The following is a 27005-nucleotide window of genomic DNA, read 5'->3' as shown; positions in this document are numbered from 1 at the left end:
CAGCCAGCCGGGATAAAGTCTGCAAGCAAACGTTTTGATTATGCAGTTAACTTGTTCAGCTACAACTGCAGGTTTTCCTGCATAATCAGGCTGATAAACATCAAACTTTTTCTGATGCTGCCTCCCACCCTAAATGATGCAGTAAGAGGCAAGAAAGGAGGTTAATGACATCCAGAAAAAACGAGGGGGGTTGGCGTGGGGGCAAGAGGAGCATTGTATCATTGGGTCAGAGGCAAGACACGCAGAGACTTTGGGCCTGGTGTACTCTGCAAACCCAGAATATCTCTGGTGACTGTCACAGTCTGGCGTTACAGACTGCAATGGCACCAAGGTAGCAGCAAACTAGTTTGTCCAGGAGAACCATGTGTGCATTGGCAGTGCTATAGAGAGGGCAGGAGGGCACTTAGAAAACTCCCGTTCAACAGGAAAGCCGTCAAATTTCTGCTGGGTGCAGCTTTTTGGAGAAAACACAGCTCTACAAACCAGCCTTCACCTGCAACTACATTTTTGTTGTCTCCAAAAACAATGACTGCTTCCTGCTCCAGTTTAACTTTATTTTTAGTGTGTCTAAAAAACACGTTGCAGAGGTCAGAGCTTAGCTCTGAACAAGAAAGAAAACCTGAAACACCCTTTGGAAAGCTGGTGATACAGTCTCTGTCACCCTGGAGTTTGAAAGTAACTGTGGAGGTTTCAGAAGTAACGTTTTGATTGAGACAAGGACCCACAGCTTAGGCACAGATCCGACTGCGCCAAATTATTCAACCTTGGTGATTAGCACAGAAAAGTAGATTAAGAAAGAACAATTGTTTAAACAATTATTATTGCACAAAATGACTGAACTCAGAGACTGAACTCCTGCCGCATCTATTTTACAATGCTGCTTTTACAAGGTCTTTGGGGCAGCGGAAAGGGAGGAGGGACAAGTCAAAAGGGTTGCAGAGAGGGAGTACTGAGTCAGGTTTGCTAAGCACAGTAAAGCAGCATGTTAACAGAGAGGCTCAACTGAAAAGCTTGCGAGCGGGTTTGTTCAGCCATGCAGGAAGCCAGCGAAGTGAGTCACCCAGGAAGGACCAAAGAACTGTCCGTATTATTTTAAAGGAGAATGAATGCAGTAGGTATCAGAGACACCTCTTTTTCCCCCATCAGAGATTTACATCAATATTGCTTGCTAAAAAATACCCTAATCCCATGGAAATCAATGGGAAAGCACATGCCAACTCAAAGAGGAGGCGGCTTTTGCTCTCCTACCTTCTGTTCCACAGTCACTCCCCTTTCTTGGCACTCTCTAGCAGATGGAAGGTTGTCCCCACTAGCCTGGCTATCACCCACTCATCGCTGGAGGCTTGGCTGCAGACAACCAGACACAGACAGTCGGGTCTGGGTGGAGAACACTGACCCTAAGAAAAAACAAAATTGCAGGTGCAGCCTCCTGCAAAGCACTCCAGCAAATGAACCAACCCAGAAACTCCTTCAGAGCAGGTATTATCAAGATTCTATTTATTTCCATTTTCATAGAACAATTAACTTAATCTATACAGCACTGACAACAAACAAATTCTGTCTTGGATATGAGCAAATGCATGTACAAAACGCATGCAAGCTCATGGCATATGCTATATGTGTTTACCCACCTGTACCTTGTGCCCATGACAGAATCGCTGATAGATGTTTATAGCGGTGTCAACACCAGGGCTAGGTCAGCTCTGGAATTAAACAGTGACATTTAAACCAACATCAGCCAACACAATAGTGAACAGAAAGCAAAAGGAAAATAAAAAACAAAATAATTCATTGTATAGTCCCCCACAGAAATAATTTCCCACCCTTCATGGTTTCATGAACATTTCTTGATTCCTTCATATGCATACAATTCTACACAAAGTCTTCAACACAGCAAGACCTAAAAAGGTAGTGGCCCAATTTAATTTACAGCTGCATTGAGGAGGTATTAAAATTACACTTAGAAGAGCTATTTTAGGCAAGCTTTAGAGACTCAAGAAGTTTCTTCCTCATTTCCCTCTGAAATCAAGACTTCTAATAAGAGCTTCATTGAAACAACGAAGCATAGCCCCAGAACTATGACTAACTGAAAAGATCAAATGTAAGTTTCTTACAGGAATTCATGTAATATTTCACTTGTGACTTCTTCACTGGAAGCATATCTGTCTTGGCTCGTACCAAATATACATCCTTATCCACTTTGCACAACATGCATATTGATAGAAAAATAACAGAACAAAGTGATTAAGGAGAACAGCATGTGTAAAGTTTCCAAAGAACAGAATAAATACCTTAAATTATAAAAATTAATTACACATTTTAAGAAAGTGAGGAAAAAAACTACTGCATTGAGTTGGTCAAAACTTTCCGGCCATGAAAATTGCCTGTTGATAAATGTGGCACAATTGCAAAGATTTTCCACGAGAAGAAGGTACATTGGGCAATTCTCTGCTATTCCATACAGAAAATCCTACTTAGAAAAAAAGCAAGTTCAAATTAGCCTTTTGAAAGCAAATTGCTTTCTTTTTAAATATAAAATGCCATTTCAAAATTAAAACATCGTAAAGATTTCCACAGAAACTTGTATGTTTTCAGGTCAACCCTTCCTTTCCTTCCTCAAAACCCCAAAGGTATTTATTCTCAATATTTTATTAAGAGTGTGAACCTTGAAACCTTTCTAAGGTCTTAAGACCATTTATGCACGTGGACAAAAAGCTCTGCAAGGATTTGAAAGAAAGCTCAAGCATTAAATACTAACATTTCAAGGTATGCCTAGCATATCAACACAGAATGGTCCTAGCATAGCAGTCCTTACACAGGCAAAGACCAGAGTCAATTTAAGTTTATTTTTATTGGGTGAGGTTTACAATATGCCCAACTCACTATTTATTTCCTCAAGGCTTCACAGACAAAGTGCTGCTCTTTTGATAGTCTATCCCACATGTTTATTAAAATAGATATAACACAGTGAAAGGAAAAGATAAAACTGACATAGGATCATTTTGAGTTTCAGGGATATTTTATATGCTATCTCTTAGAACTTCAATTTATGGCTTTCCTTAACGGAGCCTTTCAGGTTGATTTTAACGTGTTAAGTGGAAAATCCACTCGTTTGTTACTGCAATGTTTTCTTTATGACCTGCCCTCGTACATCACTTACGTCTGCTTATTTATACAGATAGCTGTTCGCTGAATGGACTAGGAACTTCTTAAACTTAGTTTCTTTAACTTGCATTCTTCCAGAGTTAAAATGTTTTCTTTTATTGCCTTTTTGGTCAGACATTTCTCCAGTGTTCCACAAACATGAAGACAACTGAAGTTACTATGAGGTTCTTTTCTCTTTTAAAATTTAAATTTTAAATTTTTAAAAGAATACAGATTTCCCCCTCAGGGCTAGACAAGAGCCATGTCTACAAATATACCAGCATCAGCCTGCAACTCAATCGCTGTCCCTAAAGACGGCGCCAGCAAAAGCCTCAAAAGCAACAATGGCTTCAAGCAGATTAGCTGTGGCATCTGCAGCACCTTGAGGTTTGTCCGCAGGTTTAAGTGTTGCTTGTGTCTGTCCCCACCACTGTGGTCAGGACTTCCTCAGCTGTTCGGAGAATTTGTGCTATGTTAACCCTTGGACCAGCCATTTAGCCAAGCTTCTGAAATCTAGATGGGTTTAATTCAGGCAAAGCACATTAATAACACCTGGAGCTCTTCACCAAGAGCCTGCTGTCATCATCCAAGTCATTCCAGCTTGAAGCTTGCTCCCTTCTCTTGCAGTAGGCACATCTTCCTGACTTTATTCGACGGAGCTCACAATCAGTGACATCCCCAGCTCTGGAAGAGGCTTCACAGAGGTGTGATAAAGCCCCTCCATACAGCCAGGACAGCCCACCATGCTGCCCTCACAGCAGAGACCTGATGGGTAACACAGGGACTAGCTCAGCCCCTCCAGACCTGGCAAAACCCCAGCAGCGTAAAGCTGGTAGCAACCGTGTTGTCTTCAAGCACATTTGAAGGTCAAGCCTCAAACAAGGGAAGCCTGTTGATGGTGTTGTTCATTACAGAAGTATGCATATAAATACACCTTATGGTGTGTGTCTCTGTGCCTAGGTACATATTTATATAGTAGGTAACCCTGCTGGTTCTCTAGAGACACCCCTCCATCCTAGCCACATATCGCTGATGGAGGAGGCTGGGTACCAGGAAAATCTGTCACTGCATGAGACAGGACAAATAAGTCAAAAGGGGCGGAGAGTTACCAAGAATCATGTGTTCTTTGGGAAACAACGGTAATTTGGAAGCCATTTTTCTGTCCACAGCATACCCAACACGGAAAAAAAAAAGCAAGCAAAAAACCCACAAAGCAAACCAAACCTAAAAAATAATCCCACAAAACAAAACAAAAAATCCCCCAAATCAACCAAAAAAAAAAAAAAAAGCCACACACAAACAATTCAAGCAGCAAGTACTGAAGGTAAATCCTGCTCACCTCATTCCTGGAAAATATTCCTGAACATCCAGTAATTAAATCCCTCCTTTGGCTTCATGTCAGCAAGAGAAGGATCCTGCTGGCTCCTGCCTGACAAGAGTAAGACCAACCGGAAGCTGCCTGCTACGAGGGAAATCACATCTGCCACTGCTGTCCTGCCAGCCCCCCTACCAGCTCCATCCTTCCAGGCTGCTTCACAGTGATTAAAGCCCAAACTCCAGGATAAACAGATAAACTCTCGCTGCCCGAGGTAAAACTATTAGTTTACAGCAGCTTCCTAAGCTACATGCTGGATAACAGTAAACCTCTCCAGCATCTTCATCTTCTCACAGCTGCCTCTTGCTCCACTTGTAGAATCCGAGCCAACGGCAGTTAAAACACAGGTGTCAGGATAGTAAATCATCCTGAAAACAGCTATTATTGAAATAACTCAGACAAGAGTGGAGGTACGTTATTTCCACGGTATAGCTTTCAATACTCCCTCATAACTACTTGATTATGTTAAAAGCCAAAACAGGTATTGCACCAGCAGAAGATGCCTATGGCAAATGAACATAAAGCTTAACTAATGGTCCCATTTCCCTGAAAGTGCACAAGGCTGATAAATAGTCCCATGAGGTCACGTTATCTGTTGAAGCAAATCAGTTAAGTAGTGCCTCCTTTGCCAAAGGGAATTCATATTCTGATACAGTCCTTTTATAAAAAAAAAAAAAAGTTTTAAAATTTTATTTTTATATTATGTCTCTAACTTTTGGATACTTGGGAAAAAGGATCCTGTTTCTCAGATACCCATACCAGGAATTTACCATTTTTTAGCATGCTATTAAAGTGAACAGAAGCTATTCACACAGATGCGCACACACACACAAGTTACTCACCTGTGTGGTGCCTGAAGCAGACTCACTGCTCAAATACATTATCATCTTTAGACGGAAACATCCCTGAGCCATGAGGAATAAACCCAGCCACAGCCTTAGTTCTGATGACTTTTAGAGCTGTGCCAACTAGCATAACTTCCAACAGTTCAGCAAAAAGCTGCACAACATTTTTAGGAGGAGTGTGCTGTATGTTAATCATTTCTAATCAGAGATAGTTTCTCCACATCTACTGTTCTGGCTCATTTCCTTACAATTAAGAACTCCATTTTATTCAATGGCTACAATACAGATGTGTTGCTTTGGCAGTGACCTACCCTGTCATGCCCTTAGTGTATGCGCAGTGAAAGCTGTAACGAGTTCAGCAGTTCAAGTTCAAGACAGACAAAATTAAAGCCAGACCGTAACAGAAATGTACAGTAGCAGCAGCCGGAAATTCAACTCTGCCAAAAAGTTATGCAGAAATTATGTCCCTTAATTTAATTTACGTGAAGGAACAAACTTAACCCAACAGCAAAGCAATACCTACCTAGCAGTAAAGCAATCTGAAGGACTAGTCACAGTTGATTAAACCTTTTGTAAGCAAGTCTGTTAAATTACATTCTGGAGAAAAGTATGTTTTGAAAGCTAAGCAGACAATGGACTAACCAATTTTGTCTTTTCCCAACTTCTCCTGCAAGCAGAGTTAGGTAAAAAACTCTCGCATCCTCGTTCATTATTCAGTGTTGCTGGACTGAGAGGTTGCAAGCTGCTGGGAGCCGTAATTTCAAGGAATCCTCTCTCTTCCAGAAGTGCAAGGCACAGAAGGCAAGGTCATTAACCATCTTTTGAAGCACGGAGACCAAGCCTCACAGAACAGCTTTCTCGGTCCTGCAAAATAGCAGCTGACAGCCATTTATTTAAGAGCACAAAGGAGGCTCGTAACACACTCTCCAACACGTAGCACTCCACACTTTCTACATACCTTGTAGTTTCTCACACACTTCTCTAGCCCAAATTAGCCATGCCTTACCTCAAACATCTTCTAACCCCCTCCTTGCAGTGATGCTCCTCAAGGCATGTACAAATGCTGCCACTCCCCTGATGTACCTTCCCATCTCTACCATTAACGACCTTTGTCCCCCTGCCAAAACAGACTACTTATTCCTACTATTCAGGCTCCTAGCTCTTTCCCAATCCACCACAACAGTATGATGCTCTCCCTGACTGCTCAAAGTACAGATGTCCTGGCAAAGACCCTTAGCACAGACACAGCTCATGCTGACAGCAGCGTTTTTCTCTGCCTGACATCATTTAAGGTTTGGAGAGGTGGCACAGCTGAGCCAAGTGAAGCTCACTTCACACCAGCTACAGCTGCTGTAGCAAGACCAGTGGGGGGTCAGGAGCAGATAAGAGAGGTGACTCTCACTCACCTCCACCTACCCCATCAAGGCCAGCAAAACTGCATTATATAGGCTATTCACAAACCCTATACGATATATAGTTCAGACTTTTTGCATGTTCTAGAAACTGTTGCCATCCCTTCTTCACCAACTATTTTTCTGAGATGCTTGAAGAATTTTTTTCAGATTTGGAAAGCCAGTCTCCCATGCAGTGCCAGGACAGCTTTGTTCCCATCATATTTTGTTCATTTACATATGCTATTGCTCTCTTGAACTACTGTTTCGTCTGATTTCCCTTCTCCTTAAGTAGCTATACCAGTTCTAACAAGTAGCCATGGCAACATAATCTTGCAGAATAAAGTATAAAATAATCCTACGATCTGAAATCTAAATTAGAAAAATGGAATGGAAATAATGTGTTAACTCCCCAACACTTATGAACTCTGAATGCATGCAAATGGATGTTATACTTACAGTCAAATTTACAGATAAATTACTACCAGGAGAAACTCCACACCAAGTGTTATGAAAACAGCAAGATTAAGAAAGTAAAAAAAAAAATAAATAAATTAAATTGTTCCAAACCTATACCTGAAACCATTAGCCTACTGGGATCAGTACCTGTATTGGGCTGTTCCAAATCCAACTCTAATTTGAATTACGGAGTCTCCTCACCAGCTCCCTCGGGACGGACACGCAGCAAGCGTTCCTGACCGTGGCAGGGATCGGGGGAGGCCAGTGCTGCTGGCCATCACTCATGTAAAAATGCCTTCCTGGGAAGGTGGGACTGGCCTTCAGTGAAAAGGCATCTGCCACAGCAAAATTAAGATACAAACACTGTTTCATTCCCCATAGCAAAAGCCTTCAGCTTTCAATTTTACTCTAACAGTTTAAAGATTCTTCAAAGAGTTATACCAAGTTTTCAATTTAATCTTCCACAAAGGAATTACTGCTGGGATTTTAAAAAATGCTTTTTTTTTTTTCTAATGATACTTAACATGTAGACTCTGTATGTGCAATTGAATCCCAGATCCCTAGACACATTTAATCTTCTAAGCGCCCTTAAGGAGCTGGTACTAAGTCCCTTCTATAGGACTTAGTATATGATTTCCAAGGTGGGTGGGCTGAGGGGGCACCCTGCACTTGGTTCAAATAAATCCAAGAATGTGTTGCCCACAACTGCCTTATTTTCGTTACAGTAACCGAGAAAAAGAACTTGTACCAGATTTACTGCAAGAAGATGTACTGATTCTTATCTGTGAAAAGTGATACAGGCTGTCTGGACTGCTAAATTAGCTTGTAATCTAATCTAATCAATGAAAGACACATCAAGTGTTCCCACTCAAGCTTCCCCATCAGCTGCAGGCAGCTGAAACAATCAAACCCGAGATTCTCAGGGACTGCTTAGACCTGCTATTCTTGAGAATAAGATTACCTGCTCCTTTCCCTTTCAATTTCACTTTCAAACTGATGTGTGCCAAGGGCAGCTACACAGGCTATGAAACATGCTACAATCTCCAAGTATAAAGCATTTCCCTAACTGATATTTCGCCGGCACCAAAAAAAAAAGTTCAAGTGTTTCCTCCTTACATTTACTAGAAGTGTAAAGAGTAACTATGCATACAATTTGTAATCACTGAGATTTACAGCCCTGACTGTAGTAAGTATTTATGTCACGTAGGCACTTATTAAGTGCCCTGTGCCTCATTTTTTCCCTATACTTGTAAGAGACACACTTTCTTGGATAAATATTGTATTTTGTTAACCCCCAGAAATCTCCTGTTGTCAGTACTTTACTGAAAGACAATGAAAACATAGATAAGATAGGAAAATACAGTCAACAAGTAGCCCCTGCCTATTTTACATTATTTGATCATGTAATTCACACAAGCAAAATTGTTTCGCTTCACCCAAAGAAAATTTTAAAAGGGTAGGAAGGGGAGAATTCTTACAATTCTTACAGGAATATTGTTTGGAAAATAATACATGTTACTATGGTACAGGCTGCACCATGCTTATTCTCACATTGCTTTAAAGCTGTGGATTATGCTCAAGAGGGCTAGAGAAGAGGGGACTATAGTCTACCATCCATACCCTAAAATTCACAATGCAGGAGGCTGCCTCTCAGTGGGAAATTTCTGCAAACCCACACAGGCTGCGAGCGCCACTTCTCACGGGAGCTGTAAGCCCTACCTTGCAATTGTGTTAGCTTAACTGGGAATCGCTCAAAACCAATTAAAAACTCTAGCAACACTTAGAAGATACTCCTTTTCCTGCTACGTACCTTCCACCACCATCATCAGAAGCTCATCCGCACACATTTAACAAGTTAGGAAGTGATGCAACTGAAACAAATATCCTGCAGCCAGCTAGCAAAAAACATACTAATGTGGGGAGGGGGGGGGTTCACCACATCCAAATACAGCATCATGCAGAAGGGTCCTGTCTGACATCAGCACAGGCTACCTCAATTTTTCATTTTTTCACCGAACACGTAGAGAATACATGCACAACCAGCTTGATTACAGAGCATGCCGAGGGACTGCTCTCATCTAGGATGCTCTGATAAAAGCAAACACCTTTCGTGTCTTGAGAGTCACTTGAATGTAATGTGCTTCACATGGCACAAGAGAGGCTGCTTGATTTTCCAAAGTGCTTATTTAAGAAGACCCGGTTTAACAGAACCGCAGGGAAATTATATGTACAAACAATAGCTGTCATGATAATTTTAGCTGCCTTCCACGCCTTCAAATAAGCACTGTACCAGGAGGCTGTCTCATCTCTCACATAGGGGAATTATTTGCGCTCCTGAACGCGGTCGAGAAGCTCCATCCTGATGTTCTGAACACCTGAGAAGCCACCCAGGGCTGACAAGCACAACACCAGTGCTTCCCCTACCCCTGCTCACTGGCTACTTTGCTCCCCTGCACCTGTGCCCAAGCTGTGACGGAAAGCTCACAGGAAATTAAACCCTGCAGGCAGAAGAGGTCCATCCCTGCAGATGAGGAGAGAGCAGGATTTCTTAGGGCTCAGGTCCTTCTTCACTATCACCTCCCTCTCCTCTTGAATCTTTTGCCTTACAGCTCCTCCTATGGCAATGCCGCCTGTTGCCTTATTTCCCTTCCATTTACCAAATCCGACCTGATTTCAAGGCACCCTGGCCAATGCCACAGATCAGACTTGTAAGAAGGAACGGATACTTTAGCTTAGCAGCTGGACTACACAAGTGAGGACTGCAACAGACTGGTGTCCTTCAGCAATGGAAAATGAGAGGACAGAACAACTTTGCAAGGCTATTAAATTTGCTAGAGTAGGACCTCTCCCAGTGTGCTTTACAGCTGTGCCCACGCCCCTTCCCCAGCACAGCTACGGCAGCCATGCCACCCGTAAACCTTCAGCACGCAATCTCTTATTCCCACAGCTCGGAGACAACGATCAACGCAGCAAAAGGGGCAACTGTTAAAACGAAGCATTGCCCCATCCCTTCCCCTTTTCTTAGGCCTTCCTCCTCCTGCCACCCACCCCAGTGCCAGCCCTGCTGCCCACACACAGTGCAGAGGGCTGGGGAGGGATTTTCTGCTCCCTTCCTCCCCACACAGGAATGCAGGAGAGTCTACAGTTCAGTGCTGAGTTAGTAAATGCCTCATTTCACTGAGCAAGCAATTTTAGGAAGGACACTATATAACAGACAGGCTCCAGCACTCTGATGGTGGGTCTGTTGAGCCATACTGACCACATCTTCACTGCTGATAACCCCTATGAAATTCAACTGTAAGACCTTTTCGAGGAATGCACAACGCGTTGGGTAATACCCAGAGCCCTGTTGCACCATGAAATGTACCCCTTGTGCTTCACACCTTGCCGTGCCTTTGCAAATTTGGCTTTCTGGAAGTCACAAGCAAGTCTCAGAATCTCCCTGAAAAAGTCAATGTTACATTTTTGACCCTGGGAACACATGCTGGCATTGCTCTGTCAATTGGAGAAAGATCCTAGAGAGGAGCTGCACAGGGGTCTTGCCTGCCCCAGCACAGGCTGCTTTTTTGTGATACAACTCTCTAAGAAGTCAGGAAATGGCAAATTCCTATTGTCTGGAAGAAAAGGAAAATCAAGGCTCTCCCTCCTATACTTTAAAGGGAAAAAATACTTTTGGATTTTTCTTGCTTTAGTAGTAAAAAGACCGGTTTAGACTGCACTACCAAAGAAAGAGTTTCAAAGTTAGACATTGAATCCCAGAGAACTGTTTTATACTGCGTGTTCACACAAGCCATTCATGTAGAGAGGTTCCTGGCTGAAGGGAGTAGCGTCTCTGGGGCAATGCTGTGGCCAACTCTCATTTTGGTTACTCCGCTGAAATAGCCAGAGAAAGGCAGGACAAAACACTAAGTTCAGTGCCAGAGTATTTTAAATCTGAAGAGGGATGACTACTGAAATACACTCTCGATTTACAAATTACAAATTAAATTGCAGAAACATCCACTGAGGCACATCAGCCTTCACAGAGCAAAGAAAATGCAAGAAAACAGCTGCGATGAAAGGAGGGGAGAGAAAGAGGGTGCTGAGTCCACGCTGAAACAGCTTCATCTTCACTCTTACCGGGAAGAAAACTGAGGGATTTTTTTTTAAAGACTGGTACGGCAGCAGCCTGTTCAGGTGGTTACTGCAGGCACTACAAGGAGGGAGGGAGACCGTTGCAAGCACGATGTGCTGTCATTGGATCACACCAAAGCTCAGCGGTTGCCTGGCCTGCACCCCAGGAAGCCCTTAAACTGCATAAAACAAACCAGGGACAGAATTCAGATGCACCAGCCTCAATTCAGACCTCAAAAAGAAGCTCCTGTTAAGACTTCACAGGTATCTTTATCAACAGTTCAGCTGCAGCAACTGAGGACGCTATGCACTTTGGTCCCATGAGCAGCACTGGGCATGCGGGGAGGGGAGACACAATTGCCCTCAGCTTCTTAAATCCTCATGGGGCACTAACTCCTTCACAGTTTTCACTGTCAAGTGGAGAACACCAGTTTCTCAGCACACATGACTGCAGATGATGTTTGCTCCTCCTGTCTTCCCTTCAAACTTTTTCTGTAACTTTCTGCCATAGCCGGCTGCTCAGGGGTGACCCTCAGCTGCGCCTCCTAACCAGCAGCAGCACCTCCTTTGCTTCTCTGAAGGAGCACCATGAAGACACACGTGAAAAAAACATGTGGTAGCAAAGGGGCTACAGGCACAGGGAGGTGGGAGCACGGATGGCTTGGAGGAAGGCAACGGACAGCACAGGGAACGACAGCACAGCAGCATGCCTCAGATGCCACTGACCTCCAGGTAAATGAACTTCTCAGCCAGTGTGTTAATCGCTTTACCAAATCCGTGCCAAGGGCCTTTCTGAAGCTGTTCATACTCTCAGGTGGAGCAAGTAAATTAGCCCTTGTAAGAAGACAAGGATCAAACACCTGTGAACACCTCTCAGGAACTCACCGTCCTGGGGAACCTGGCTTCTGCTTCTACTTGCTCCCTGCCCAACACCCGTCCTGTTCGGGGGGCGGGCACCCTCCCTGCACACACACCAACGTCTGCTCCTTACTCTGGGCTCGGCTGCTGAGGCTACTCCTTCCAGAACCGTTTCAGTCACCCTCGAGAAAGGAAAGCCACTGCTTTGCAGGGACAGTTACCGTGTCAGGGAGGCACTGCCAGCTTCGTCCAAGTCTCTTTGCCTCCCTCATCCCTAGTCGGGAGTGGGGTGGTGGAAGGAACTGGGGGAGAGAGAGGTGGCGGGCATTTCCAGATGGCTGGGCTGGGGGAAAGTCTCCCAAGCCCTTACGGTCCGGGGGGTCGCTTTACTCCTTACCCTGTCCTCTCCCGGCACCCAACTCCCCCCACCTTTCTTGGGCTGAAAAGCCACGAAAACGCGCAGACGGCAGATCCCACGGATCCCTCACCCGGAGGGGCTCGGCCAGGCTCTCACCCTGGAGCCGACCCGCCGCCGCTACCGGCCGGGGCTGGGGGGCTCCGCCGGCTGCTTCGGAGCCGGAAACTTCCCGCCCGGCTGCCCGGTAACGCGCTTGTCCCCGCCGGAGGGGCCACCTTAACGCGTACCGTCGGGGGTCCCGGCGCGGTGTAAGCTCTCCCTGCTGGAACGACGCCCGGAGGAGCGGACCGAGACGCACGGAGGCACCTCCTCACCCCCCTCGGCTCGGCTCCGCCGTCTCTCCGGCTGCCGAGCCCACCTGCCCCCCCAAGCCCGCCGCCCCGGGACGTGCCGGCGACCCGGCTGCCCCCCGGCCCCCGCCCCTACCTTCCAGCAGCACCTCCTTGCCGGCCCGCTTGAGCGCCTGCACCGCCTCGTCGTGGGTGGCATCCCGCAGGTCGGTGCCGTTGACGGCCAGGATGGCATCGCCCACGTAGAGGGCCTGGGTCTGGTCGGCCGCCAGCCCCTTGAAGATCTTGCTGATGAGGATGGGCATCTTATTCTCCTTGCCACCCTTGATGCTGATGCCCAGCCCGCCCAGCTCCTGCTTCAGCACCTTCACACACCGCTTCTTGTTGGAGACGGCCTCGGGCACCTGCTCGGGGGGGTCGGTGAAGGCGGTGCGCACCGCCGCCGCCCCCCCGCCGCCCTCGGCCCCGCGGCACGCCGCCCCATCGCCGCCCAGGCCGTTGTGGGCCGCGCCGTCGGGGCGCTCCTCGCCGCTCAGCACCAGCGCCTCGCCGCCCAAGTTGGCGAGCACTTTGTGCCAGCGCTCCCGCACCAAAACTTCCAGCCAGCCGCTGCGCTGCGCCCGGCCGCCCCCGCCGCCGCCCGCCGCCGCTACCGCCATCTTAGGAGCATGCTGGAAGCGCCCAGTGACGGCACCCCCGGCACGGCGCGGCGGTACCGGACTTCAGCCGCGGGGCGGTGAGCTCCCGGCGCGGCGGGGTGGGGCGAGGAGCCGCGGCCGCCCCCCCGGGGCCGCGCCGGGGCGGGCGCACCTGGCGGCACCGCCCGCCGCCGCCGGACCGGGCGCGCGTGGCCGGGGGCGGGGGAGCGCGCGCGTGGCCGGGGGCGTCCCGGCCCACCCCCCCACACCCCCCCCCGGGGGGACACGTCCCCGCCGAGCTGTGGCCCCCTGCCAGCCGGGGGGGCGGGGGGCTCCGAGCGCCGGCGGGGCCCCGCGGGGAGCGGCGGTGACGCCCCCGGCTGCGCTGCCCGGGTGCCCGCGGCAGGGGGGCGGTGGGGCCGCGGGCAGGGGGCGTGCAGCGGGAAGGCAACTTTGTGCTTCTCCGAGACTTTTTTATAACGCGGATTAGAAGTAGTCGGTGGCACAGAGGGAGCGTCGATTCCAACTGCGTGAACGTAGAACCCCCGTCGTTCGGCGGCTCAGCGGGAGGAGGGCGGTGACTGTCACCGGTACTTCTGCGCATTTTGGAACTGTTCTCTTTGCCCTTTGGTTACGAAATTTTAGGGCTGGTGGAGGCCACGTTGCCCATTTTGCAGCTTCCCCCTACTCGCTTTCCTCCTCGGAAGCAGCTGCGTGCCTAGTGAGGGGTTGGAGGCTCCCGCTAGAGCACCGGAGAGGACAAAGCCTTCACACGGCTGGTTTGGAGATGCCACCAGCGGTTTGGAGATGCCAGCAGAGGGCCTGGGGGTGCTGCCCCACAGTGATGTGACTCTGCAGGCACCAAGCGCATCCTGAATAGCCTTTGTTTCTGCTCCTTGCAGAACAGCTCTGGCTCCTTCCTAAACTGGGCTGAAAACTCCAGCGGTTCTGGAGCGTTTGGTGCATGTGGGAGCAGCACTTTGGGGAGGTCAGGATGGCTAGTGACAGTTGTTAGTTCCATTCGTTTCAGTCACGTGGGTCCCTAAATGCCGCATGTTGCTCCTCTCTGAAGCGATGCCACTCATTCCTGACACCTGGGCTTTGCTCCCAGGTGCACACAAGTGCCCCAGGTTAACGCGGGCTGGGCAACCTGGGGTCAGCCTAGGTAGGACCTACATACAGGATCACCCCGGGACAAGCTTGCCTTGGTTTCCAAGGGCCTCTCGGGCCATGCCCCTCGCGGTGGGCTACACATCCCCATCCCCTTCCCTCCAAAAGATGGCAGAAGGTGGCTCTGACTCAGCCCTCCTACATCTGTGCATGGGTCCGTCCTGCCTGGTAGGAATGCAACCCTGCACCTAGGGAGAGCCAGAACCCACAGGTGATGGGTTATTCAAGGATAACGGGTGGGAGGAGAAAATGCAGACTGAAGAGAGGTCTCTTCATTTCTCATGTTAATTAACGCAAGGTGAAAAGCTATAATTAAGGTTTCAGGGCTGTGAAGCCAGAGTGAAAAGCGGCATGTCCCGCTAAACCTGAACAAGGCACCTAAACCCGAGATGGGAGGAGGAGGCTGTAACACGCCCTTTTCTCCAGCATTTCTCACTAGCTAATTTAGGTAGCTCAGCTACAACACCCTGGGTGTTTGGTTGGGTGCTTTTTTTTTTTTTTCAATCCCATTCCCAGGTGCCAGGCGTAGTGAATGAGTGTGCTTGTTCAGTTCCAGCAGCTTCAGGTAGGTGAGAGAAGGGTTGGGGAGGAAAGGACAGGCATGCAAAAATCTAGTGTTGCAATGCTGACTGTCCTAGCACTCACATTCCTCTGTAGGTCTGAGCCCAAGTGACCAAGCTGACTTACCAAAATCGGCACCTCTGTTTTCCAAGGGATCAGCTCTTACCGATTACTTTATATTTTTTTCTTCATGAATTAGTAAAGAAGCAGTGCTGCTGCTAATGGAAATGTGACTCTAAGTATTTTTTTTTTTAAGTCATTTCAGAAAATTTACAAGGAAAAGAATATTCAGATGGTTTCTGTCCTGTTGTGAAAAAGTAATAGAGGAAGGAAAGGAAATGTTTAATGCCTCACACTTCTCCTTCAGTGCGCTGTGCGCTTGGCTGTGTTTGCCGAGTGTGTCTGGTTCTCCGGTGGGGTTCCCATGGAACTGCCTTGTATAGACAATTGCACCGCGTGTATCCGAGAGCTGTGCTTGTTCCAGCTATTTTCCCTTCCCATTCCAGCAGAGGTAAATAATAAAGTTTCCTAGGGCCAGCATGCAATATATTGGTCCCTGGTATGAAAAAGTCTTTATAGCAGTTTTCATTGCCTCCTCTTCCCCTTTCCTCCCTGCCTTGGAGCTGTAAGAAAACAGAGGTGACGTTTTAATCTTGAAAATAAAAGACAAGGAAGATAATGTCAGAGATGCTAAGGCACAGGCCCAAGACAAATGGTATCCCAGATTGTCTCCCTGCCTAGAGACAGCATGATTGATACCTGATGTCTGTGCTTCCCTGTCCTAGGAGTGCAGACTTGCAATTGTGTTTGTGTACCCTGAGTCTCTGTGTACCCCAAGAGCAACTTCTGGCTGCTTAACTGAGGAAAAGAAATGAAAGAGAGAAATAAATGAGACTTCTTCCTTGGTACCCCTGCCAATAGTACCTTCCTCAGGTCTGCTAATCACACCTGCAAGGGTAGTTTCTGAAATACAGGTTCATGCAGCAGGAGCAGGAACAGAAGATAAAAAATAGGTGTTTAATTGGGTGTGCAGCTATTGAACGCCCAGGTTTGCAACAGAGAAAACTGTTCCTCCAAAGTCAGCTGCTGGTCCCTAGTGGTTTCAAGTGCATGGCAGAGTGCAAATTCCTAATTTCAGCTACAAGCTTCTCCTGACAGTGATGTTTCTCACATAATCTGTAAATACCCTCACTGCAATTGTAGTGTTCAGGGTGACTATTTGCGAGGAAGCCAGGATGCGCAGTGGCACGGGTAGGAAGACTTTCAGTGCAGACAAAGCTTAACAAAAAGTCTCTCTCCATCACTTGCCGTTCTGAAAGGGTCTGCTGTGGAAAAGGGACCCTTTCAAACAAGTGAAATAATCATCTTTTATGATTTGAATTTAAGCAGCATGTAAAAGCCTGAACTAGATTAGGGGCCCTTTCACTCGTGCTGTATAAACAAATTGTTGGGCAAGATAATGTTAATAGCTGCTGTTGAATAGGTCTTTGATCTGCGCTGGACTGTGAGCTCAGCTAAAGTGAAGGGGCTAAATGGAAGGAGCAATTCAGTGAACTGGAAGAAGTGAGGAGGTTGGAAAAGACAGAAACTGCCTCCCGGGACAAGGAGCACCAAAGCACATCCAGGTCAGCAGCACAGCAGTGATGTCTGACACATTGCCTGGGTGCCCAAGCAAGGGGAAGGGGTTTGTGGGGTGTGCATGCAGGTGAGAACAAAAATACAGGAAAAGCAGTGCAGAAAGTGTTGGGAGGGTGATGCTGAGGAGGTTCTTCAGGCTCAGCTTTACCAGAGGGGCTACTGGAGAGTCAGGACACTGCCTGTTCTTGGTTTTTTTCCTCTAGTTTTCAGGCAAAGAGGTCGGTGTTCACATCTTCTGTAAATAAACTGGCCTTCTGACAGCACCACCATTGCAAGGCCACATACGCAAACTCGCCGCTCAAACAGCAGTGCAGGGAACACAGCTCCCACCACACTTCCAGGCAGAGAAGATAAGGATTCAAGAGAACCTTTTTATAGCTGTGGCTTCTTTATGACTGCCTGTGCTATTCTGTAGCACAGAAGTAATTTTTGAAGGACTTTTGGGAGACGTTCAAGCCCTTCTAGCACTTTTTTTCTTCCTTTTTACATTATCAGTGTAGCAATGATAGCTCTAAGCCAGCTCATTCAAAATGCCTTTAAATTGGAAACAGGGCTGAGATCCTCAAACATACTTCAGATGGCAGAGGTTAGACAAAATCAGGTCTGGATAATGATGTTCCCATCTTGTTACCCTGACACCGACCAGCTCAGCAGACGGATCTAGACAGGAAGGAAGTCCAGTGTCGGAAGCCCAGTGCTGGAAATCTGACAGTAATGAGAGAGCTGGAAGGGAGTCCAGTTCCTCCAGTGATCCCAAACACTGCAGCAGCCAAGTTTAAGTAAGTCTTTCTGAGAAACGTGCCTGAACTTAACCTACTCGTTCCCCCATGGCAGCCCCTCCTATGTCTTATGCATGCTGGGATGCAGCAGGGCAAGCTCCAGCCCTGATGCAGGTGCCCCTGTTGCATGGCGGTGGGACCTCTCACTTGACCGGTGTCACGCCTTGCAACAGGCATGGCCATTGGGGAGCTGGCAATCCACCCAGTCCCCCAGAGCGATCCACCCCTTCCTCAGCACTGAGGGAGCCTGTTGGCTTTAATGTCAGCATTCAGCTATCATTACTCATTGGCGCTGGTGGGGTTATGGAGATGTCAAGACCGCCTGAAGATCTTCATGATCTGGAGGTTGCATCATGGCTTATTTTCAAAACTATGAAAGCATTGTTTTTCTTTTCCTAGTTTGAAGCTATCCAGGTTTTTACGCACATCATGGCATTTAAAAATAAAATTGATGCATAGCGCTGTGCCAGCAAATGCTTCATGCATTCAGTTTTTCAAAGCAAGAACCTACTTGTGTGTACATGAAAGAAGTATGTGTGTGAAATCTGTATGTGCACCTACCCGAGTCACATGTTAGGTAGGCAAACTGAAAGAGTGTTCCCACAGCCAGGGGGTTATGGGTCAGGCTGCAAATGAACACGTCTCCCTTCTGCAAATACAACTCTGGCGCAAGTGAACGCAAAAGCGGGTGCCAGGAAGCATGCAGGTTTCTTGTGTGCACAGATCTGAGGCTGCTTCCTGCTATAGTTAAAATTGCTTTAAAACAGACAACGTAAGCTCAGAACTCTAGAAAGTTTTGCCTTGGCTTCAAAGAATTTTATGAAAGGAATAAAACCAATGAACTCTGAAAATAAAGGTTTATAACTACAGTGTTGATGCTATAGCAGAATTTTTTCTGTCTTGGTGTCCTGCACTTGCTCTGCAGATCTCTTTCAGTGCGTTAGTCTCTTAACTTTTTCATTCCAAGTTACTTTGATCCTGTCCCTATGCAGTTTCTTGAATTAGTTTTTTCTCTCTTGCATACTGATCTCCCCCCGCTCCCTATGCTAAGCTGAATATGTTTTAAAAGCCAAAACCAGAAGGGTTTGCATTGCAGTTATTTCTTGAATATATAATAAATAATGAGGAAAAAGATGGTGGATCTCCAGATTTCGTCCAACATGTTTCAGCCCTTTTCATCAGAAACAGGTTAATCTGGTTGGGTGTCAAAGCAACCAAAGCATTTTTACCATCTTGTTCTTTCCTGTTCTTAACCTATTTATTTTTTATAATGCTGCAGGGGTGTAATATGTCATGTGTTAACAACCATGTGATTCTGACCCCACACCCTAAAGTCTTCATGCCTATGTCCTTGACCTGTCAAATCCTGCACATTGCTGCAAGACTCGCTTGGAGATGCCTTGCCTCCCACCCAACTCGTGCTGTGGCGCCTGCGAAGCACACTGTCCATGAGGTCTTTGGGCTTCTCCTGTCCTGGGATCTCCTGCAGTATTTGCTGTCCCCAGACGCCTGTGCCTGCAGCCTGCTGCCCCACAGCAGGAGAGGGGCTGTCAGGCTGTGCAGGTGCAAGAAGTGTTTGCCTCCTTTGTGCAGAGCAGTTCAGCTGGAAAAGTGAGTTTGCTCCTTCTGTAGCCTTGAGCTCCAGCTGTACCCTGGCACAGGTGAACTAAGGTCATCTTTCTCCTTTCCATGCAGCTCCCAGGGCCATAAATCAACCTGTTAGAATGGTGGGAAACAGAAGTGGTCTGCTAGGACAGAAGGGAAATGAAGAAAGGAATTTGTGGTTTGGAATCAGGCAGTTCACCAAGATTGGTCCTGCAAAGACGATGCTGAGCTCACGCTATGGCTTCAGCATGAGTTTGTCTGCCAAGAGCACCCCCAGCCCATGAGAGGGAAGTCACATGGTCCTGCTGGTCACCAGAGGAGAAGGGATCCCTGGGAGTCCCCCAGGACCTTAGCAAGGCTCCCCTACCTACCTGTCCTCATGGGAGCAGCAACTTGATACTTCGAGCAGCAAGGATGTCTCGATTCTTGTCCTCTCGAGTGCCTTGCTCCCTCATCGCCACTGTAAGAGAGGGCAAAGAGGTCAGGCAGCCCCTCTGAGCTCACCCAACAATGAACATGAGCTGCAAACCAGCAGATGGGATCTTGCTCTGACCCATCTCACAGTAGAACTGCATTGGAGCAGAAGTAGTGGGTTTCCCAAGAAATGCCCTGTGCTGCACTTGCGATGCATGGACCGGCAGAAAGCCTGCTCCACCAAGGAATGGGAGAGTACAAACCTGTCACTGGAACACTGGGAACAATAGTGCTCACCTCCAGGTCCTCTATAGTATTATTATTTTTTTTTGCATGTGTATGTGGCATTGCCATATTCTTTTTGTTTCGCTTTCGAGCTCTGCAAGGGATTAGTTCCTCCTCTTGCTCCAGATAGTATCTGTGCTAGTTCTCTTCTCACAGCATTGTGAATCAGGTGTAAGTCCAGGGAGGACAATGGAAGGCTGACCTCGGAGAAAAGAGAAACAGCTTTAGGATATTTTTGATTCTTGGATGTTTCTCTTGTGCTCTAGAAATAAGACACAAAGTACCTACAGTTAATTAAGATGGGAACCATCATGTTGGGGGAATTATGACAATGTGCTTGTTTGCCCAGATCAAATTATAAGGTAGGTCCAGGAGGGAAACTTTGAAGGCATGTTCTTATTTTAATGCAATCAGTCTGAGTTAGCTTTCCATGGGCAGGAATCACTTGAAAGAAAAGCAGCACCAGGGAAGGTGTGTGAGGCAGGGTAGGAGCAGCTCCTTTACACACAGCAGATCCATTCACCGTTAAGATTGTAAAATGGACCCACAGTTTATTGTTAAATCAGAGATTTCTATTGGAAGTAAACCCACCATATTTACAAACCACAAAGTTGCTTTAAATGCCATTTTGAAAAACTGTAAAGGTATTTGACACCAAAATGTAAGTGACATAGGTTATATGACATTAAAGCATCCTTTGCTAATTCCACCTGTTGCACAATGGGTCCTAGGAGGGATGTTTGAGCCCTTCTCCCATCTGCCTGGAAGATTCCTGAAGCAAATTTGCGAAGTGGAATAGCTGTTGCCAAGGGGGGTGAGGAGTTTGTTTTGTTGTTGGGGTTTGGTTGTGTTTTTTTTTTTCTTTATGTCAGTGTTTTCTTGTGTATAGCCCCTGGCCTGCAGGCTCTGAAAGCCACTGTCTTAACTGTGTGGCTGTGGACAAATCAGAGTTTTGTGTCCTAGTTCCTCATCCATTAATGGGCACAGTAATACTTCTCTTTATGAAGTATACTGACCTTATTTAATGGAAACTATCATGTATGCTGGACAATGACACTTCTTAATATTCGGGGTGGAATTAAAGGGTGAGAAAGTCACAGGGGATGCTGAAATCTCTAGATATAATGTCTTCCTCACCACCCTGTAGTGCAAAACCACATCCCCATTAGCTTTTCCATGGTATGCACGCTCTTGGTTATGTGAGAAGGGAACAACAAGCTGTCCTGTCCTGCCCTGTCCTGTCCTATCCTATCCTATCCTATCCATCCTATTTATGGCTGCTGACACTGTCCCTTCTTCTGCCCAAAGGGTCTACCTAGATTTGGTGCTAGAAGCCTCCTGGCATGTGACCAATATATGTAACGTACTAACCAGATGCATTTTTATATATTTAATGTCTCCGCCTCCAGGATTAAAAATCATGTTTAGCATGGATATACTGAATAACTTTCTGTCAGGGTGGAATAGGCTGAATCCTTTTTAAAATTAGTGTCATGGTGAAGGTTAATTTTTTTGCATCTCTGTGTAAGAAGTTTGGTCTTTTGGTAGGTGATACTAGACTGTGCTGAAACACACTGTTAATGGAAAACATTGCTTCAAATGCTGGGTGGGTTTTGAAGTACTGGAGTTTTATTTGCTATTGATAAGGTATAAATCAATATTAGGTTGCTAAAATGAGAGTAGTATTAGAAACTGTACAATGTGTTTAACAACTGGTGGGATAGTCACCACAGTTACTTAGCCAAGTACACTTACTTCATCTGGCAATCTGGTTCTACCACGTGTAATGAGACAAAACACATGGGGGACAAGGGGGTGATTTTAACAGAATATGCTTCTTCCTGCTAATGCAAATACAGAATCACTTTCTTACAGATTTGAACTGAAACAAATAAATGAGAGCCTCTGAAATCCAGCACCAAGAACACACAGGAGGGTAGCTCTGGACTGCTTCCCAGTTGCCTACAGCAGTGTTCCTCATTTTTTTCTGGGTGGCAATCCATTATTAAAACATAAACAATAAAACCACTATTACTGCACATTTACTATAAGAGTAAAAATGCATTCATGATAACAGTGATAAGCTTGTATAATTGAAGTGTATGCTTGGCCAGAGAATACAAAATTCCTAAAGACAGTGCTGTTTTGAGTCTATGGGAATGAGGGGGTTTTGATCCAGATTCTTTAATGTTGTTTTAAGGCTGGGAGAGAATAAAGGTAGGGAAGTGGGACCAGCAGAGCTGGGAGCAGTCCAGCAAAACAACTCTAGCCCCATGGAGGGGCCTACGTGGTGATCAGGACCACCGATCCAAGGCAGTGGATGCTGAGTCCTGGAGCACAGTGTAAAGACCTGGAGAAGGATGCCTTGCATGGGGACAAGAATCACACACTGCCGAAGGAAGATCCACTTGTTAGACAGCAGCCAAAGTCTGACTCCTGCTCGTCTTTCACAGCTTTCCTCTGCCCTGTCTGAGGATATCAGCTACAGCTTACTGAAAAACAATGTTGTCTGGTGGCAGGATCTTTATTTTTTAACATTTTATTCATGCAACACTGTATTCAAAGTCCTTCACTGCCAGGGAGGCTATCGAGGGCCACTGCTGGCAGCAGTAGTGAATCAGGGAGAACATTTAGAGATCTGAACAGCTGTAAATGTTCACCAGGGTTTGTAACAACCAGACAGCCCAGTTCCAAAAAACCTAAGACTTGCAGACTTTTGTGTGCCCTTCTGCAGACAGGCTAGCAGCTCTGAGGGTTCATCCTCACTGACATTTGCAGGGCTCCCACGATCCCTGGTGCAGTGCTGGACAAGAAAGTCTAGATGAAGATAATTGTAGAGCTCCAGTTTTGCACATCTGCACAACAAATGTGCAACATCTGTTGTCTCATGGAGAGTATTTGTTTCTTTAAGAAAATCCCTAACTTATTGGGGTCTTGGCATACAGTAATGCTCGCGTGGGAAATCGCATCTCTTGGATGGGATGTTTGGCTCACTATCCACATGGCAAATGGAGTTGCTGTTGTGAGGGTCCCTGCAACAGTGTCTTCTGCTGGATCAGGTGAGGCTCCCTGAACCGCTATCCTGCTCGGTCCCTGTAATCCAGCTGGGTTGGGGTCCTACATGACCTGCTATAGATTATCTTAAACTATGAATGAAACATCCCCTAACTATCTTTACTATGTGCATAAGGCTGTTCTGCATGATCATTTTTGCATCTGCAGGAACAATTTCTATTCAGTATTTAGAAGCAGCTCATCAGTGTGTAAGTTTGTCAGGTCTGCAGCAGGTGCTGCCTGGGGGAGTCCCCAGCACAATCAAATTCTCCAGACTAGATGCTAACACATTGACACACCAAACAGTGTCTTTAAAATGATCCAAGCACAGCAGCGCTGCCTGGGAGAATCTTGGGACTGCCCAAAATTCCCACACGGACTCCCACCTGATTCCTCCTGCAGGAATTAGGCAAATGCTTTGCTGTGAAGGTGTCTGGGAGCTCAGGCAATCACCTTGTCTCAGACCAGTCCCTTGTGTCACCTCTGCAGAGACTAGCTGGGAGCTCTGGGACCACCCAGGGAACTAATGCCTAAATGCAGACTGTGCACTGAGACAGAGCTCTGATACCAGCTACACCATAGCTGGAACTGTAGGACAAACTTGAATGTCTGTAATTCCATAGATCTTGTTATACAAGGCTTCTGGCTCCATTGCAGGAGGCCTGGAAATCCTGGCATGGTAAACTATTTCAGAGTCCCAGATGAAGCCCTGGATGAGAGCCAAAGACCCTGGAAGCATCTGCGCTCTCTTTTAGATCAGCTTTAGTGGCAAACTCTAGACAAAATTTTCTCTTCACATCATTTTGCTGCAGGAGTTACTTGGGCATTGTTTTTAAGACAACCCATTCGGTGTGTTCAAAGGACGAAGGGAAGGGAGGGAGACTATAAATGCATCTGTTAATCTCACCTTCCTTCAGCATGATGAGCCCTGCTGAGTTGTGCCTGGTAGAGCTATTTTCCATGTGCTTATCTGCACTTGCAGCAATGCTGGGAGACAAGATAGGCACAAGGTTCTTCCTAGGAGGGCTCAAGTGCTGCCAGTCACAGACAGTAGACATTTGTAGGTGGTCTGAGTTCAGGTTTCAAGCTTACCTCAAGGCTGCAAATTTAATCTGTGTCCTGGTCACTGTACCACTTTTGGATTCTGTTTGAAACCCAGCTTTGGATGTGTTGAACTGCCATTGCACTTGGGCTCGGTGCATTGACATGTTTAGATAAAATGTGTCAGCTTTGTCGAGACTCACTGACTGAAAAACAGAGGGTTCATGCTTCTCTTCTGATCCTTGGAATTATTCTTAGAAGGTTTACCCCAACAGAAGATGTAAATTCAAGTTTCATACTCATTTTCTTGAACTACTCCTCTGGCTTCCTAGGAAGCTTTGAAGGGAATAGCACTGTCCAACAGGTGGGTGTAGCAGAAGGGAATATAAGACCATAAATAAATCAAATTCCATTTCTGTGCTTTCCTAGCCCATAACACTCATCATTTTCTCCCATACATCTTTGCAGACAGCAGGTTTCCCTGTGTTGCCATGATTGCCTTATCAGTAAAATCACCCACGTGGTGAGTTACGGACTGGATGAGTGCATGACAAGGAGGGCGGAAAATTAGATTGCTAGTGATCCGTGGTGTCAGCCAGTTACTAGAGGTGTATCTCAGGGATTGATATTGAGGTTAATGCTGTCTAACATCTTTATTAATGGGATGATGGCATGACGTGCACTCTCAATGAGTTTGTGGGTAAACAGTTGATATCCTGGAGGGCAGAGCTGCTATTCACAGGGACCTGGACAGGCTGGAGAGGTGATCTGGCAGGTACTCATGAAGTTCAGCAAGTGTCAATGTAAATTGTTGCAAATGGACTAGAATAACTCACTGCACCAGTACAGGCTGGGAGACAACTGGCTAGGGAGCAGCTTTGCAGAAAAGACCTGGGGGTCTAGTTGGACTGTGTGTCCTTGCAGCCATGATGGACTGGGCTGTATTGCTACAGATGTAGCTAGCAGAAGGCAAGCGATTCTTCCCCCTTTATTTAGCACCTTTAAGACTGCATCTAGAGCAATGTGACCAATTTTGGCTCCCCAGTGCAAGAAAGACATTAACGAACCAGAGCAAGGCCCACAGAGGGTCAGTGAGATGGTCAGGGGCTGAAGCACATGTTCTAAAAGGAAAGCCTGAAAGAGCTGGGCTTGTTCAGCCTGGAGAAGGCTCAAGGGGTTCTTAATGCAGGTTACAGCTACCTAACGGGAGGGTGTAGGGAAGACGCAGACAGGCTCTTCTCAGAGTCTTCAGGGAAGCAATGGACACAATTTGAAATGTGGGACATTGATTTAAGGATTTCTAAAGGGGCGGGGGGTGGGGTGTGTGTGGAATCCTGCAAGGGTGGTCAAACACTAAAACAGGGTCCCAGAAAGATTGTGCATGTCTCCTTGTAGGTATGGCAATATCAACTGGACACAGTCCTGAGCTACCTGCGCTAGCCCTAACCCTGCTCTGAGCTAGAATACAGACCTCCAGAGGTTCTGTGATTTGGTGACTCTGAGTGGGGTCGGAAAAGATCTGTGCTTTCCTAGCGACATCAGCCAGCTTGTTCTTTGCAGGCAGCAGGTCAGCAGAAGACTGGAGATATCAGTTGTGCCTTCCCTATTTTTAGCAAATGCTGGAAAATGAGTAAGTGATAGATACAACTATGTTGACTGTCCATCAACACCATTTAGTGACCTGGATCTAATCCACCTCCCACTGAAGCCTATTGTAAGATTCCCATCCACATAACGGGTTTTGAAGCAGGTCCCATGGAAACAGGAAGATTAAAAAAACCTGCAGCATTAGAGGCAAGTCACAGTAACTCAGTACAGAATTATTCTCTGCCCTCTCCCTGCTCTCCATCACGTTCACACACACTCATCCACACACCCATGCAACCTCCTTTGTCGTATCTGCAGTTCTGTACTGTAAATCCTACAGTGCTAAAATTAATTAAAACAGGGATGCATGTTTACTGTCAATAAGAGAATGATACTCTGTTCATTACAGATAAAACTGCTTTAAATCTGCAAGAACGCTCTGGGAGAGCAGGAAGGTTGAGGCTATAAAAGAAATTAAGTGATCAAAGAATATTGGTTTCAGCAACTTGTGTTGTTTCATGGTACTCATAATTCAGGACAGAGTGTAGCTAGTCAAGTGTGATTAACTTCTTCAAGGATCTGACATCTTACTTTTGTAGCAAGAACTGGAGTACACAATGTTCACGGGAGAGAACTGATCAATGGAAGTGTGCCGTTACCTGAAAGAGTATGTTCTTTTGATTCTTCTCTGCTGCTGAACAAGTGTCTTTTTTTCCTTGAGTAGAAAAGAAATATAAAGGGCTTTGCACAGAAGATCATAAAGAAGAAATAGGCCTTATATAATGTTCTCAGCGGAAAAGGACAATTTGGGAAGGGGTTTCATTAATGCCCAAATCCCTGTTAGAAGCTCAGTAGGGAGGAGGGGAAAAGCAATGAGTACAAACAATCAGACATTTGTTAGGTGATATGGGACCTACGAGCATAAGAGAGGCTGCGCTTTCATTCAGACGGTGCAGTAAAATAAACAGAGTGTGACAGCGAAAGATGAATGGGAAGTTAATTCTATTCACATTTACAATATTTCAATGGCAATATTTTCAGAACAATGGTCCCTATTGATGCTACAAGTGCTTGTGCATTGTGCCTGCTACTTGCTGAACAGACGCGACACTATTTGAGCAGCTGTATTCTCTAATTGGAAAAGGGCATTTCCAAAAGTGATGAAAGGCTATATCTCATCCGTGCTGAAACTGTTTGGAACCTAATTCATTTTGGTGCCTGATTCCCTCCACCCCACCCCACCCCCTTTTTTTTTTTTCTTCCTAATTGGGATCTCTGGGAAGATTTGTTCTTGCAAGTGGCAGAGAAACGAGAGGCCAAACCTTTAGGTCTAATAGTTC

At 46.5% G+C, this 27005-nt stretch overlaps 1 protein-coding gene across 1 annotated transcript in view; it reads right to left on the bottom strand.

The window, feature by feature from the left end:
* Window positions 1-13678, bottom strand: part of SNTB1 (syntrophin beta 1) — a 116018-nt gene extending 102340 nt beyond the window's left edge. The window contains exon 1 of the mRNA XM_005241207.4: window positions 13030-13678. Coding sequence (XP_005241264.2) covers window positions 13030-13552 — 523 coding nt within the window. The 5' untranslated portion in view covers window positions 13553-13678. The remainder of the gene's footprint in view (window positions 1-13029) is intronic.
* Window positions 13679-27005: the final 13327 nt, after the last annotated feature.

Source organism: Falco peregrinus, chromosome 3 (genome assembly GCF_023634155.1).
Source record: "Falco peregrinus isolate bFalPer1 chromosome 3, bFalPer1.pri, whole genome shotgun sequence".
NCBI classification, from domain to species: Eukaryota; Metazoa; Chordata; class Aves; order Falconiformes; family Falconidae; genus Falco; species Falco peregrinus.
This window is presented reverse-complemented; position numbering and strand designations above follow the sequence as displayed.